The 15,608-nt window shown below is 60.0% G+C and overlaps 1 protein-coding gene across 1 annotated transcript in view; it reads right to left on the bottom strand.

Annotated features, from left to right (window-relative positions):
- Nucleotides 1-15,608, bottom strand: part of VOLCADRAFT_105023 (uncharacterized protein) — a gene marked incomplete at its 3' end in the record, with an annotated part of 45,611 nt that overhangs the window by 20,334 nt on the left and 9,669 nt on the right. The window contains exons 17-36 of the mRNA XM_002951135.1: nucleotides 14,859-14,908; nucleotides 14,258-14,429; nucleotides 12,213-13,348; nucleotides 11,420-11,892; nucleotides 10,998-11,153; nucleotides 10,507-10,646; nucleotides 9,661-10,007; nucleotides 8,355-9,479; nucleotides 6,563-8,198; nucleotides 5,864-6,201; nucleotides 5,360-5,559; nucleotides 4,775-4,909; nucleotides 4,437-4,578; nucleotides 3,794-3,939; nucleotides 2,843-3,264; nucleotides 2,214-2,284; nucleotides 1,839-2,024; nucleotides 1,316-1,403; nucleotides 1,025-1,170; nucleotides 291-500 (exon numbers count right to left, since the gene is read on the bottom strand). Coding sequence (XP_002951181.1) covers nucleotides 291-500; nucleotides 1,025-1,170; nucleotides 1,316-1,403; nucleotides 1,839-2,024; nucleotides 2,214-2,284; nucleotides 2,843-3,264; nucleotides 3,794-3,939; nucleotides 4,437-4,578; nucleotides 4,775-4,909; nucleotides 5,360-5,559; nucleotides 5,864-6,201; nucleotides 6,563-8,198; nucleotides 8,355-9,479; nucleotides 9,661-10,007; nucleotides 10,507-10,646; nucleotides 10,998-11,153; nucleotides 11,420-11,892; nucleotides 12,213-13,348; nucleotides 14,258-14,429; nucleotides 14,859-14,908 — 7,319 coding nt within the window. The remainder of the gene's footprint in view (nucleotides 1-290; nucleotides 501-1,024; nucleotides 1,171-1,315; nucleotides 1,404-1,838; nucleotides 2,025-2,213; nucleotides 2,285-2,842; nucleotides 3,265-3,793; nucleotides 3,940-4,436; nucleotides 4,579-4,774; nucleotides 4,910-5,359; nucleotides 5,560-5,863; nucleotides 6,202-6,562; nucleotides 8,199-8,354; nucleotides 9,480-9,660; nucleotides 10,008-10,506; nucleotides 10,647-10,997; nucleotides 11,154-11,419; nucleotides 11,893-12,212; nucleotides 13,349-14,257; nucleotides 14,430-14,858; nucleotides 14,909-15,608) is intronic.

Raw genomic sequence — 15,608 nt, 5'->3', positions numbered from 1 at the left:
GAACCCGCCGAATTATGGTCTCATATCGNCGGAATAATGCGGGTTTTAAACGCAGGGATTTTATGCGTACGGGTTTTATACGTTCGGGTTTTTGCGCGTGGTTTGTGTAGCATGTAAAACTACATTCAGTGACCCCCCCGGGTGAAAACGATCCTTAAGGGAAACCAGGCAGGATGGATGGTAGGATGGACTGATGATGGATAGGGGCAAAATCCTGGACTTTATTCGGCCCCAAATGCGATATAGCCTTGCAGAACATGCCGTACACACAACGCCGTACGCCAGCGTACCTTTATTCGCACCATAAGGCCCCCTTCGCGGAGCAGCTCCGCAGGTAACGGCCCCGCTGACACCGCATCCACAAACATGCGTACGGCAGGCACCGGCGGCGGCGCCAGCCCAGCGGCGCGGCTGTCGGCTGCGGCTGCGGCCGCGGCCGTTGGCGGCGGCTGTAGCAACACCGGCACATCCTCCGCATCGGTCTGCAACTCCACAACCGCCTGGAAAAGCGCGGGAAGAAATATGGGGCACGGGGGGAAAGACGAACCATTGGCGAATGAAGCAGATATAGGAAATGGGGAAAGCGGGGGAAAGGAGAAAACAGGAATTCGGCTACTGAGCAACGCAGGTTTGAGTCTGTTATAGGTAAGATAGGATGATCGGATAGTGAAGCGCGGGACTTGGGGATGAGGTTGGTTGGGCTTAAGTTGGGAATAATAAGCGGTTTTCTCTCGAGCGGTGGGGAAAATCGACACCGACCTAGCACCTTTCCTTTCGATGAAGCCGTGGTCGGTAACAGTAAAAACTCAGCTTACAAATTTAATACATCAGTTAAAATAAACGGGAATAAAAGGATAACCATATGTACATGGAGTATGGGGTATGGGATATAGTACATGAAGTCAGACCGAAGCGGGTTTTGTTGCCCACGGGAGTGGTGTCGGATCACCTTCCTCTACGAGCTCGTTAACTATCCGTTTGCTCCCCCCCAACTATCAACGACCAACTGCTATCGACCCCTAACCTGTCGGTCCCCTAGGTCGGTCAGCAGCGACACAGGACAGCCCAATGCGTTGGTCATAAGGCCCTGCTGAGCCGCCAGACTGCCGTACAAGCTGCCGCCCGCCGCGGCCTCTCCGTACGCCAGCTGCCGCCGTACTGCTGCCAGCCCTGCGATTGACAAACCGCCACAAGGAGCCGGTGAGTTGAGGGAAGCTTGCCTTTGGATATCACACACCACCCGCGAATGATGGCATCACGGCATCACGACTTTGTCCGTGCAGCTGTACGGCCTCGTACAAGTCTAATGTCGTACCTTCTGGCGAGGTGAGGCCGGTCCACTCAGGCAATGCTTCCAGCAACGACTTGAGCGCGGTGGCGGCCAGGGCGACTTGTACGGAAGACTGCCACGTATACAAAGAAAGGCATATGTGTTAGGGTGTTAGGGCGTGGTAGAGAAGCACGGGATCGGGGGCATGCAACATCACTTAACGACTTGAGCGGGTAAGACGAACCACTCACTTGGCGGGGCACCCCCAACGGGGTTGGAAGCACGTTTGGGGGAGTACTTGGAACGGTATTTGGGTGCACGCGCATTGCACAAGCTGGGATGGCATGATGTGAGAGATACATAATGGGAAAGAAAAGTGCACGCACGAATAGTTACGCGCGCAAACACAAAATGTGCATATTACACAAACTGTGTATGTTAAAACAAAAGGACCAACGTCCTTATGTCAAATGTCTACAAAAGTAACAGCGCGCACGCACACACCCGTGACCGTCCATGCTCCGGACCTTTCCAGACACGCCCGTACATATACCGAACTCTGCCGTACCTGTGTGGACGTGATCCGTATCGTAGTCCCCGGACTGACGCCCGCCACAGGCCGTGCCGTACGATTGTCGTCCAAATGTGCCAGTACGGCCCAGGGCTCCAGGAGGGGCTCCCACACCCCCAAAGAGGGGGAGTGGGTCCATATGCTGACGGTGAGGTACGCGTACGAACGACTGAGATCGGGAAACTGCGCCGTGCCGTACATTGCCGTACAGCGCCGCGCGTAGGGGATCAGGGCACGATTGCCAGGGGACAGAGGAACGTAATAAAACACAACCGGTAAGATGGAGCGGAAACCTATGCGACAGGATTCACTAATAGCATGATGACAGCTGGATGGCAGCTAAGCAGGCAGCTAAGCAATGGACACGCTTACCACGTATGCCCTTGGGGCTCCCGTCACCTTGCCAGCCATGACGGCTCCAGGTATGGGCCCCCAGGTTACACCTTTGGAGGGTCACGCGGTAACTCCAGGTGACATACATACACACTCACTCTCACTCTCACACTCTTGTACCACGCACGAACGTCCTAGCCAGACCTGGACTAAAAGACACCCTGAACCAAACAGACACTAGGGGCATTGCTGTACGGTACCTCAGTTTGGTACGACAGCGTGGTGTTCCGTACATCCAGCTCCAGGAGGGGTCTTCCCAGACTGGTCCGCAGCAGCACCACAGCGCGGTTGAGACGGACCAGGACACCGGTGCGCCTTCCGTACGAAGGGTAGGATTGGACAAAAGGTTGGAACAAAAGGAGGGAAAACAGGTCAGGAAATATCAGTGTACAGCACTAACGTTTTAACACAAAAAATTCGTTTAAGATGCTCCTCTCATGCATACGTGCACAGGTCAAGGACTCTTTTTTAAAAAAAAGTCTTGCTATAGTTATGCCCTTATGAGAAACCACCCCCGCCATCGCACATCTCCTATCACATCCATTCCCACCTCCCCATCCGCCTTCCCATTTCCTGTTACCTGAACTGAACAGCTGTGCCTCCTCCACCGGCACCAGCAGTGCCAGTACCATCACCACCTCCAGCGCCACCACCACCACCTCCAGCGCCACCACCATTACCACCACCAGCTCCTGGCGAAGCGACCCACGGGTCATCCGCGTCCAGCTTCATCCGGTACGCGTCAAACGTAGCACCTCCTCCCTGACCCTGCTGCCCCTGACCAAAGCTCTTCCCTGCTGGAGATCCGGTGCCACCGCCAAAACCCTCACTGAAACCACCACCTCCTCCACCTCCACCGACAGAGGAATCCCCAGGGGCCGCCCCCGGCCCCGCCATAACTGTGAAGGTCCCTGTACGGCGGTCCGTCAGCCAGCCGCTGAGGGGGGTTCTGTGTCGGAAGGCCGGCAGGTGCCAGTCTGGTGCGGAGCGGGACAGGGTCTCCGAGGTCACCAGGTCGGCTCGGACACAGCTACGGAGGGGCGGGCGGAGGGGGGAACGCGGCGCGGGTGAGAGCGGGCAGGGGAACAGGAATGGGGAAAGGGGGATAAGACGAGAACCACTGGCGATTAGAGCTGATGGCAAAGATGGGGAGAGGGGGGAGAGAGGCGGACAAAGGGCTTGAAAAGGAAGTAAGGTCACCCACGGAAGAGGTGGTCACCGCGCGGCTCACATGAAGGGCTTACAATTGCGGTTTGAGTTCAGCTCGAGAGAAGCCATAATATATGGTTTGGAACGAGGAGCTGAGGTCCGGAAAAAACCCAAAAAGTTCCAGCAAAGTTTTTTATCTTTTGGGGGGAGAACAAGAGGCGTGCGTACGTGCGCGGTACAAGTGCGACTACTACACGTGCATAACAAAAATACGCATACATGCAGGTCGATGGGGTACGAGGTCTGTGTTGTGTAGTGCTTTAATTTCCCCTCTTCCCTCTCTCTCTTCCCTCTCCTTCTTCCCTCTTGTTGGCATATGTGTACACATGTGTACAGTTCTTCTCACCCACCGTAAGGGGATCTGTACGGAAGGTACCCGCGCTGACCCCAGCCCAGCCAGCAGCCCCAGGGGCACATAGCCCGCAGGGGGCACCGGCCGCCACAGCACTAGAGCACCCGGGTCGCCCTGCCGCTCTCGGTGCTCGTCCACCCAAACCTGAGGACCAGGAGGGGAAGGCGGAGGGAATGGAGGGGGAGGAGGGGGAAGACGAACCACAAACGAGTAAAGCTGCTGCCAGGGCAAGGGCAGGGAAATGGGGGAGAGAAACCCCAGGAGGTGGTGATGACAGGAATTGGTGTAAAGCCGTTGCCGCCTGCCTTCATGTTCGCTTTAATTTTGATATTAACTAAAATTTCTTAACGGTCCAGATAAATTTTTGGTTTATTTTATTTTAGTCCTCAATACATGTACGCTACCATCGTGGTCTAGCTGAGCTTCCGATTGTCAGGGACCCTCCGGGCCAAGAGGTATTGAAGGCCAAGAGCTTTACATTTTCAAGATGCAAGAACAATAACCCCATACTTCCCCTCCCCTCCCCCTCCCCCCCCCCCCATGTCCCCCCCCCCATGTCCCCTCACCCTTTCCCCCGTATTGCCCTTTTAACCCACATACATACATACATGCATACACGCATACATACAAATCCTCCTCACCCGGATGAAGTTGATGGGCCGAGCCAAAGGAGGCGGTCGCCCGTCCCTCAGTGCCGCCCCGGGGTCGCTGTCCCTCAGCACCACCACGGAAGGCGGCGGCGCGTAGATGCCGGTGGCCGCGCAGTCGCCTAGGAACACGTAGCTGGTGAGATGACGCAGCGGCGGTGATGGTGGTAATGGTGTGGGGGAGGAAAAGGTGGGTTGGACGGATGAAGTTCAAGTTATAAAGACTGTATACATATAGATATAGGTGTGCAGTATGTGGGTGTGGGTGTGGGTGTGGGTGCTTCACATAATATCCTCTCCCCGGCACTACTTCCGCTCCACCCTTCCCTCACCCCGGTGGCGGATTGGGTCTCCAAATGCTGAGGCGGTTTGCTGAGGGCGCAGGCAGGCTCTTGTCCCACCACACACGGGTGAATTCCACGCAGGGGAGCTGGGAGGCCTGGCTCAGGGCCCGACGAATGAGGGCGCTACAGGAAGGGTGCAGGAGGGCGGGAGAGCGGGGGGAAGAGGATGGGGGTTTTAAAACACACAGTCTGCTCGTTTAGACCTTAAAAGATGACTTGTATGGCGCCAATTCGTACTCCTTTCGGACACACATATCAGCCCCAGCACCAGCATGCAGTATCCATACCACAAGCAGGAATTAATCAAACAACAAAAATATCAAATAACGAAATAAGTAATTAACTAATCAACGAATCTTTGAATCAATCTAGAGGCGGTGTGGGGCTGGTGTTGGGAGGGAAAAGCTGGGATGAGAGGAAATTATGAGGGGAGTTTTCCCTGCGCACGGGAGTTTTCCCGGGTTTTTCCGAGTTTTCCCTGCGCACGGGAGTTTCCCCGGAGTGGTAGGCAGGCCGAAGCGCACATACCGCTGCCAAACGTACTTTGGCCCTTTTCCCTTGAACCTTTATCACCTGCGACTGCGCAGGTAGCGTTGTTGACAGAGAAGCGACAGCGGCGGCGGCTCGCTGGCCGCTCCCAAGCCCAGCGGCAGGGATGCCTCCCGTACAAGACCCAGCGGCACCACCGCCGCCGCCGTCGGCAGCAGCTGCGGCAGCGGCGTCAGCGCCGCGGGCGGCACGCCCAGCGGAATACGCAGGTCGTACAGGTGGACCTGCATAGGTACGACAAGTAGAGGAAAAGGAAGAAGCGCAGCAGCATCGCAGCTTCTACAAGTCCAGCTGCGGAATATATCAGCGCCAACGAAGCCTGCAGCGGCCATGGCGAGGCACCTATCACTACAAGCTAACCACTACTAGCCTTTACTAGCATGTCAACGCCGCATGTTTTCGACCGGTGCTTGCGGCAAGCGGAACTGCTAAAATCTGATGTGGAGAACGAGTTACGGCAGCTGCTTCAGCAGGGAGAGCACACTAGGAAGTGCGCGAAAGGGGATCGTGGACAGCTGGCGAGCGCACCACTGGCAAGTGCTTCTCCGTCGGTGATACTTCAAAGCTCGCCGCCGCATTCTGCACCGCCCACAAATTCCCTCGGTCCGTCAGCAGCAGACATTCGCCCAGCCGCGCCTCCACCACCGCGCGCGCCGCCACACAGCCCACGGCCGCCAGCGGCGGTGGCGCGGCACGCGGCCCCGCCACACAGCCCAGCGCCACGTAACCCGGCGGACCCACGGGTCGCCACAATGCCAGATCCTCGGCCTCAGGACCCAACCACACGGGCTCGAAGGCGACTGGGAAGGCGACGAGACCGCTGTTGATGGCTAGGGTGGCCACTTGGCAGCTGGGCATGCGTGTGCCTGAAGGGGAGGGGGCCGAGAGGAGGGGGCCCAGGTGAAATGGCAATGGGGTTGCCGGCATTAAGACATGTGCAGAGGAAAGAGAAATAAGGGCCCCGTGGGGCTGGTGTCGTGGGGTGAGGAAAGCGGGGGAGCCCATACCCATACCCATACCTGGAGCCGTGATGGGGGACTGAGGGGCCCTGAGGGGGCCTCAGTGCCGATGGCTGCCTTCACATGATCACCCACCGGCAAACTTTTAAGAAACCGTCGACCCCATGACGATACAACCCCCAAACACCGAAACAACAAACCTGGGGGCCCCCACCTTTTAGCCCTAGGTGAACCTGTCCAAGGGAGTTATACTACTAATACTACTGACCTGCCGTCAGCAAATCTCCGAGCGCCACATAGCCATGCGCCGGCTGTGGCCGCCACACCGTCACACCCCGCTCCTCAGCCAAGCTATCCACACCTCCGACACCCAGCTCCAGTCCACGAGGCCCCCTGCCACCGCCACCGCCACCGCCACCGCCGCCGCCGCCGCCGCCGCCAGGGGCCGTAGCGCCGGCAGTAGCCGTCCGGGGAGCGCCCCAGTGGCTCGACCACAGCCGTTCAAAGCGGTCGCAGCGCGTAAGCGGCTTGTCTGGTGGCGGCGCCGCCAGCGGCTGTAGCACCAGCTCCTGTAGCTGGAGTAGGAGATGTAGCGCCGCCGGTGATAGGCGCAGGGTCAGTGCGTCGACGTCCAAAGAGAGATCCTGGTTGCTGGAGGAGAGGCTGTAGCGCATTTCGATGTCTGTCGGCTCTAACAACGAGGTCGCGATAGTCATGGCGGGCGCTGTCGGCGCTGCCTCCGGCGGCGCTGCTGCCGGCCGTATCCCACAGCCAGCAGCGGCGGCCAGGTTGCTTACACTGCCGACTTTTGACGGCGGCGGGCTGGCGGCGACAGGAGCTGTAGCAGTTGCGGCAGCGGCGGTTGGGAAGATAGTGACGGTGCGCATGGTGAGGCTCCTCAGGGTAGCCGCCGCCTCTTGCCGCTGGCCCTGCATAGTGACTTTGGCGGAAGCATCTAACTGCAGTACAAGCCGCCGCCGCAGTCGCTGTGCCATAGCGCCCCCGAGTGCCGATGTCGCGTCGGCGTCAGCGCCCAACCTTGGCGGCCGCGGCGGCGTAGCCGTTGCGGAGGTCAAGCCCAGCGTCAAATCCAGCGCGGAGCCGTACCCGCTACTGCCGTACGGCTGTCCGTCACCACCGTTCTCGTCCAATACGGCACCGATTCCACGAGAAGGTGCCTCTATGAGGTGTAAGGACACACCCAACGCATCTACACTCATCTCAAACACAGGCGGCGGCGGCGGCACCGTCGCCGGCACCAAATCTGCTGGCGGCGCGGTTACAGCAATGGAGCCGCCGGCAGCGCCTGCCGGCGCCGCCGCGGCCGCGGCGACCTCCGCCGCCGCTGCCATTACGGCGCCGTACTGGCGATCTACCTCTGGATCCGCCAGTATGAATTTTACACCATCTTCGTCCCGGGCTTGCAGCTGCGCTCCAGGACCAAGGCTGAGGCAGGAAGGCAGGGACGCGCAGTTAACGATCCGTACGTTCTTGAGCTTAAGTGCCCTGTTCGCGCCCACCACTATCAGCGGCAGCGACTCCACAGGCGATAGCCCCGGCGGCAGCACCAGACGGCCGCCGCCACCGTCGTACACGTGCAGAAAGCCGGTGGCCGGCGGCGCGGCACCGGCGGCGGGCGCGTCCGCTAGCAACCGTACCTCAGGACTTAGCCAAAGGTCATTGCCGTACGCACTGTACGGCATATGCAGCGGAACTGTGATGTCGCGGGTCTCGTACGGCCGTGGGGTAGCGCCCTGGCAGGGAAAAGGAAAACGGCCGAACATACGGAATATGGACGTCAAAGCCTGCCACATGTCGCAGGGTTGGCTAGGGAGGGAAAGACGAACCACAGAGGTTGGAAGCTGATACCTGGGATGGACAGGTACTCCTTGAATAGACGGATACTGGCCAGGCGGCGCAGGAGGGGCCACGGTTGGCTAGGAGGGGCCAGGTTTCACATTTCTATCAGACAACCTAATCAAATCATCATTATTGCCCGTTTCGGACACAACCTAGTTCCCTTTTTCTCTCGCGACGCCGTCTCAACGCCAAGTAGTCACCTGTAGCACGGGGCTCGGCGTCACGAAGTTGACTAGTCGTAGCAGCAAACCAAAATCCAACACCAGCGTTGGCCGCTGCAGCCGAAGCTTCAGCGCCTGTACCGCCGGAAACGCCGTCGCCGTCCCAGCGCCGTTGCCGCCATGCACCTCCGTAGAGCCCGGCGAGGAACGGTACTCCAACGCCAGCAGCGACGGCGACGGTGCCGAATGCGAAAGCGTCTGCGGCTGCGATGGCGCACTGGGGCCGCGGCTGCCGCCATCGGCGGCGGCAACAGCTGCAGCGGCGGTGGACAGCACCAAGCGTTGCTCCAGGGACACCCCGGGCCGCAGATCCTCGATGGTGAATGTGGGAAGCGTCGCGCTTAGGAACATGCCACCACGCGCCGTGGCGTAGTAGCCCAGCCAAAAGTCGCGCAGGTCCACCGCCGTCAGCGGCGCCAGCGCACCGCCGCCGTCGGCCGCCGCCGACATCAGCAGCGTCAAGCGTGCGGTGCCGACCGCGACCGTCGCCTGCACCGTACAGTTGTCACCCAGCGCCGCCAGTACGGATCGTATGCTGCGAGTGAAATCGAGCACTGGGGAACGAAGGACGCCGTTGCCGCCACCGCCACCGCCAGCACCGCCGCCACCGGCGGCTGTTGAGGTGGATTTGACAGGGCTAGGGACGGTCAATGGAGGATGCGGTGACAAAGGTGCTGGCGGCGGTGGCGGCGGTCGCGGCGGTGGTGATGATGCGCCGCCGAGGCGCTGCAGGATTTGGTGGAGCTCCGTGACCCGTGGGTCGTTCTGCGCCACCTCACTAAAGTTACCACTCAGGACCGCCAGTAGCCGCCGATACTCCGTCTCACTAACGACGGCCGACAGCTGCGGCAGCGTCACGGCGGCGTGCAGAGGCGGCATCGGCGGCGGCACCGCCGCCGCCGCCGCGGCGGTGCCCTCAATGTCCGTCGTCGCCGCCGCTGGCCCCACGGGCTTAATCGCCAGCGGGCGGTGCAATGAAACGGTGACGCCGGAGCCGACGTCACGGATAATATTTTGGCCCTTGCCGCTGCCGCCGGCGTACGCCTGACCGCCATCACCCTCGTCGGCATGGCCAACCACGAGGCTCATATCTGTTAGGTGGATCTGCATGAGGGCGCAGAGACGAATTTCTAAACGCAACTAAACAGGCCATAGAGACGAATTTCTAAACGCAACTAGTCCTTCAAAACTATACACCAACGGTATCCATATCCTGCCATGAATGCCCCGCTATCATTTCATGTACCGTTAGGGTTAATCGTACCGCCGTACTGCCGTACCGTACCTTCATTTCGTCCATCAGGACTTCCCAGCCCTCTGCCCCAGGCGCCGCAATGTCCACCCCAGCCGTCGTCACTCCGCCACCCGCCCTCGACGCCGCCGCCGCTGCTGCAACGCCGCGACGCCACGCCACCGAGTTGGATAGCCGCAAAGTCCCCAGATCGATTCCCACCCGGTGCTCTAGGCCACTGCTGCTGTTTTGCGGCAGTGAGATGTCGGGCGATGCCAGCGACACATCAAGCAGTAGCACCATCGGCGTGCCTGCAGTATCCGCAGTAGCACCCGCGCTACCCGACGTAGCAGCCACAGCCGCAGCCGCAGTAGCGGGGACCGCAGCCGAGGAGGAAGCAGCTGCAGAGGTGGGGTTGGAGGAGCTTGGATGAGGAGAACCACCGGCTGTGGTGGTGACGATGGGCGGCCGTGGCTTTGGTTGCATCGCCAGCATGCCTGTAGGGCCGCAATATACGTTTCAAGAACTTGGTTAGCAAATTTGTTTTGGGCATGGGCTAGCGCGGGTTGGTTTCGGAGCGTAGGATTCAGGATTCAGAGTATTTTGATTTTTGGTATATGGGTGAGGGAATATCCGAGGAGCGTAGCACCAACAGTTCAATCCCAACACGGCACCCCGCGCCGCTGTTATATTTTATATCATTTTGCATTATATTATGCGTAGGTTGCTTTCTTAGGTTGCTTTCTCAGGTAAGCGATGAAGACGAAGACGAAAAGATGTTTCCCCTCCCTCCCCCCCCAACAACAAATTCGACCACAGCCATATCCTCCCTTCCCACCACCCCTTCCCCTCCCCCTCCCTGCCGCCACCGACCCAACACGTCGTACGTACGGCCCTCACCCGTCAGGTATGACAGCAGCTCATTGAGGAAACGACCCATGTATACGACTTGTACGGCACTGAGGGATGCACTGAGGGAGGAGTACGGCTGTCCTGGGGGTACCCGAGGTTGCGAGTACGACTCGGCGGCTGAATGCATCCTGTGGGAAATTTGGGGGCCCCGGGGCCAGAGTCTTAGCACGTGTCAGGGTGCTAAGGATTACGCGCGTTTGGATTTCGTACTTTGCTCTTCAAAAATTTTCAATCGCTCAGGCATCCCCCCACGCCGTATTTGCAAGTTGTTTTTCCCTCTTGCCCCTTGCTGCTGGCACTGGGACATTGGAATGCCGAAACCCCAATTCCAGTTTTTCGGAAGTGAAAAAAGTTAAACTTTTCTCTCCTTCCAGTCTCGCCGCTCTCACCCCCTTCCCCCATCCCGCTGTCTTGTCCCCTCCGCGAGCGAACACTTGCGCTCACACGCGCGCGTCGTGATATCCGCAGTAACGTCGTACCTGAACGCTACTTCGATTAATGAGCCACTCGTCCCAGACCGCATCGTACATATCGTACGGTACGGACTCGAGGCCGGCAGCGCGCCGTACTGTGCCGTGAAGTTCCCCAAAGAGGTGGTGAGCTCCAGGGAGGATGGACGGACATCCAGACAGAAGCTGAGGAGGGCCCGCCCCAAAAGGACGATAAGGAGACGCGGACGATTGGTCGGGTTGGGAGTTAAATTAGAGAGTTAAATTCCTGGGCAGTAGGATGGCGAAGGCAAGGAGTGTGTGGCAAAAGAGATTGTATCTTGACTTCAAAACACAGGATGTCCTGCCAAAAGGCCAAGGGTAGAGTTGGAAAGGAATTCAACCTGTAAAAACCCCTAAAACCAACCCTTACACACACACACACACAAATCCCGCCGGCTTTGACCGCACACCTGAAGGCATCCATCTCTGCTACAGCCAGCAGCCGAGGACCTGGTCCGCTCCTGGCCCCCGCTGCGGCCTGCTCCCTGACTGACCCCTCCTGCTGCTCCTGCTGCCGCGGTGGCTGCTGTACAGCATGTGCGATTGTCGGTGGCGACGGCGCCGTCGGCAACTGCACAGGCAGTAGCACCTCGTACGGCATTACCAGCTGCAACCTCGCCATGCTGATCCGCAGCCGCATGAGGGTCCGGCCCTCGCCACCCGAACGCACAACAGCGGCGGCCGCTGCCGGAGCCGCCGCCGCCGAAGGCGCTGGCGGCAGCGGCTCCGCCGCCGCTGCCGCTGCGTCCGCGTTCTTATCTTCCGCCAGCCTACTATTCGCGTAGGCCATGTCGGCTCCTAGGCCCATGAGGGCGGCCACGGTGGGTCGATGGCAAGTGAGGAACAGGCTAGCCAGCTGGAGACAGATCTCCGTGTCCAGGCCCTGGCATGGGGAGCGGGGGATTCATAAATGCAAGGGGAAATCAGAAATGAACGGCCGGCGTCCTAAAGGGAGTGGGGCCCGGTGGTGGGATGGACGCGTAGTAGAAGGGCTGGATGCCTGCTCGCATGAGGTGAGGCGAGATGAAGTGAGATGAAGGGGTACAGCGACAAGAGCTCCGGTGCAGCGGTGAGAGCGGTAACGTGCACGAGCACATGCAACCGTGCGGGACGGGAACCAGGGCGGGACATTGCAAGGGCAAAGGGCAAGGAGCTACACCCGCTTCTCCGTCGCGAATATGGAGAGGTCCCCAATCCCCGTACCTTGTATCTGTCCGATTTTGATGAGTTGCTGGTAAAGCTCAACTGCACCAGTGGTGAGGAGGATTCGACGTCGGTCCCCTCCGTCGCAGCTTTCTCCTCGCCGCCGGCGCTGGCAGCGGCAGCATCGACGGCGCCAGTCGTTTCGGTCGCAGACGTGGAAGTACACAACGATGATGACACGGCCAGTACGGCAAATTGTTTCCCGAGCGCTGAACCCATCAACTCGTTCTCAACTCGAAGGCCATGCATCCGCAGCGATACCGCCAGTCGGTCTGCACTGTACTGCACACGTACGGCAGCTGACGTCAGCGCTACCCCCAGCAGCGGCACTTCCTGCTCCAGCGTTAGGTCTTGCAGCCGCTGATGATGATCATGATCCTCATGATCCCCGCCGTCGTGCTCGTCACCACCGCCGACGCCGTACGTGCTGCCGCCGCCGTCGACGTCATCGTTATCGTACTCGGCGGCGTCCACGAACTCCACGTCTGACTCTGTCTCGCTGCCGGGCCCAACGCGCGAGCCATGAAGCGACGACGTCGGCCCCACGGTGTTCACAGGCTGCGGCTGCGGCGGAGGCTGCGGCGGAGGCGCCGCCGACGCAGTCTCAACTTCCCCGCCGCCGCCGCCGCCGCCGCCAAAGCGGCTGCTGCTAGAGCCAGGCCGACCCGGCTGCTTAGTCGCCGCCGCCAACGACGGCGACGCAGCCGACGCTGACGCGCCGCCGGCAAAGTCACTGAGCGACGATACCGACCCGCCAGGCCGGCGCGGCGTCCCTTCCAAATCCGTACCAGCATGAGATTCCGATGGCTGATACATACTGCCCAACACCTCGCCCGTGCCCCCCGCCGCGGCATTGATGTCAACCGCTCCTGGCGGCGGCGGCGGCTCCGCCGCCGCCAGCCGTCGCACCGCACGCCAGGCGCGTGGCGGCCTCCCGCTGAGTCGTACCTCCAGAGAGGGCAGGCTGCCGGTCAACTCGAAAACATCCCGGTGGGCCAGAAGCTCGTCCAAAAGGTCGCGGTTGATGCCCAGTCCGCCGCCACCCGCTCCGGAACCAGCGCCGCCGCCGGCCTTGGCCAGGTCCTGCCCTGCAACGGAATCCGACTCGGCGTCTTCCGCTTCTGCCCCGAGGAGCCCTGCGATGATATGATTTGGGGAAGTACGGAAATGATGTGATGGTCGTACAAAGTCGGAGTAACAGCTGCCGACGCCCAAGGATGGGGAGGGTAAAGAAAATGGGGAGGGCTAGTGTGTTCTGAGCTCGTTTGAGCCAAAGAAAGGTCGAGGGTTGGATTCGAACAGGGGATCCAAGAAACACAACCGACATGCGGATAAACCAGCCCAGTCCAGTCCAGCTAGCTATAGGCACCGGCATACGTGGGGACCATCTGCCGTCGTGAAGAATTGCCGAATCACCACCACCAACAACAACAACCAAACCGCCGCCACGCCGGTCTCCTTCCCAACACCCCCCTCCCCCCTCTCCACTCTCGTAAACGGTCCACTTCGCGCTTCCTGCACACCAGCCTTCACTTCGCCCTTGTCAAACCAAATCATCCCCGTGCCCCTACCCCCACCACTCTTCTCTAGTTGGCAATTGATTCGTGGCTTCCTGCATGATATCCCCATTATTTATCTTTATCCCTCTTACCAGGGTCCTCTTCCTCACCTGCTCACCTGCTCACTAACACCAGCACCGGCTCCCTCCCCTAAGCATTGCCGTCGCTGGCGAAATTGGTTCCTATGCCGCGCCCGGGGCAGGGGGCTTACCCCCCCTATAACCCGCTCTCTCCCCCCAGCAGCAGCAGCAGCTTCAATCGTGTGTGGTTCGTCTTTCCCCTCTCCCCCCCCTCCTTCCCAGCTCCCCGCCTCCCTCCCGCCTCCCTCCCGCTTCCCTCCCGCCTCCCTCTCCCCCCTCGTAAACGGTCCAGTTAGCCGCTAAGCTCCACCACACCTGCCAAGGACCCCATCAACCATCTGGCCGGCCGCTCTTTGCCTTCACGCGCCCTCTCCGCCCCCCCTTACCGGCCCTCCCTCCCCCTCACCTGCTACGGACTCGACCAGCGCCGCGGAGCGGGCCAGGCTCCTCCTCAGCGCCGCCACTTCCCCCGAATCCCCCAGCCGCATCACCAGCGCCTCAGGACTCTCCGCCACTGCCTCCCGCCGTACGGCCACATGCTCCGGAACCAGAGCCACTGCATTGTCCGCACCACCCACCTGAGGATGTGGGAAGCGGTAGGGTGCCGAATCAAAGATGGAGGAGTGGTAGTAATGCAGTAAACGGAGCTTTGATGTGCGGGATGGAGGCTGGAGGCTGGAAAAATGGATGGCAAGTGAAAGTGCCGTGCGAAGGGGGCTGAGTGACGAGGCGAGAGGGAAACACGGGGGGGGACTGCGGAATGGATTGGAGTTAGGAGATTGAAACCACGAGTGCAATCACGTACGTACCCAACCACCAACTACCAACCACTCGGGAATTCCTAACCGCCCATCGGCGAGCACAACGCGGAACGGCCACCCGCCGCCACCCCGCCCCCAGTGGCTTTCCTTGCCGCCACCCAACCCCCTATAATCCAGCACCAAGCCCACCCGCCGCAACCCCCTTCCGCCCAAACATCTGTGCACCGTCGTACCCCCTCCGCTCACCCACCGTGTCCGGTTGGAGCTCCAGCAGCCGCCAGCTTCGCCAGTAGGATCTGCGCGCCGGGGGGGGAAGGGGTAAGACAAACCACTGACGAGTAAAGCAAATACCAGATATAGACGGATACTCAGGGATTAGACAGATGCTGCATGAATACTTCTTAAGTTACTGGCCAGTAATGACTTGGACAGTAGGGAAGGAAAGGGGGGGGGCACCAGAAGGTGGAAAGAGTCGCATGACCATGGAACAAGAATCAATGAGTCAGATCTATCAAACAACCAAGTAACCAACCAACCGACCAACCGTCATCAGGTAGCGTGTGTACGGGGTTTTGGCCACCAAAAGAAGGGCGCCGCGAGGTGCAAAAACGTAATAATATCAAGGACGAAAATCTCGTCGACCAATGAGGCGCAGCGGAGTTGGAAAAGATCCGGAGGTTTAATGAGAGACCTGCAAGGAGAGGAAGGACGCGGCGCACGTTCTCTACCTCCCAATCAATCAATCAATCCCTTTTTCACCCCTCGTGCCGGTCTCCAGTACCTCGTCTCCAGCGCCTCCGTCTGTCCTTTCTCCCCGCTGAGGTACACTCGGCCCCGCCACACGCTCAGGCTTCGGGGATGCCATCTCGCCACACGCCCGCTAACACCCTCCCAGGACATCAGCTGCACGGGCGCTACGTACTCGGCGTCAGTTACCCACAGCGGCGGCGGCGGCGGCGGTGCCGCCGCGCCCAACAGCGGCGTTGGAGCCGCCGC

This window comes from Volvox carteri (genome assembly GCF_000143455.1).
Source record: "Volvox carteri f. nagariensis unplaced genomic scaffold VOLCAscaffold_22, whole genome shotgun sequence".
Lineage (NCBI taxonomy): Eukaryota > Viridiplantae > Chlorophyta > Chlorophyceae > Chlamydomonadales > Volvocaceae > Volvox > Volvox carteri.
The sequence above is the reverse complement of the archived record's forward strand: the minus strand, read 5'-3'. Positions and strand labels throughout refer to the sequence as shown.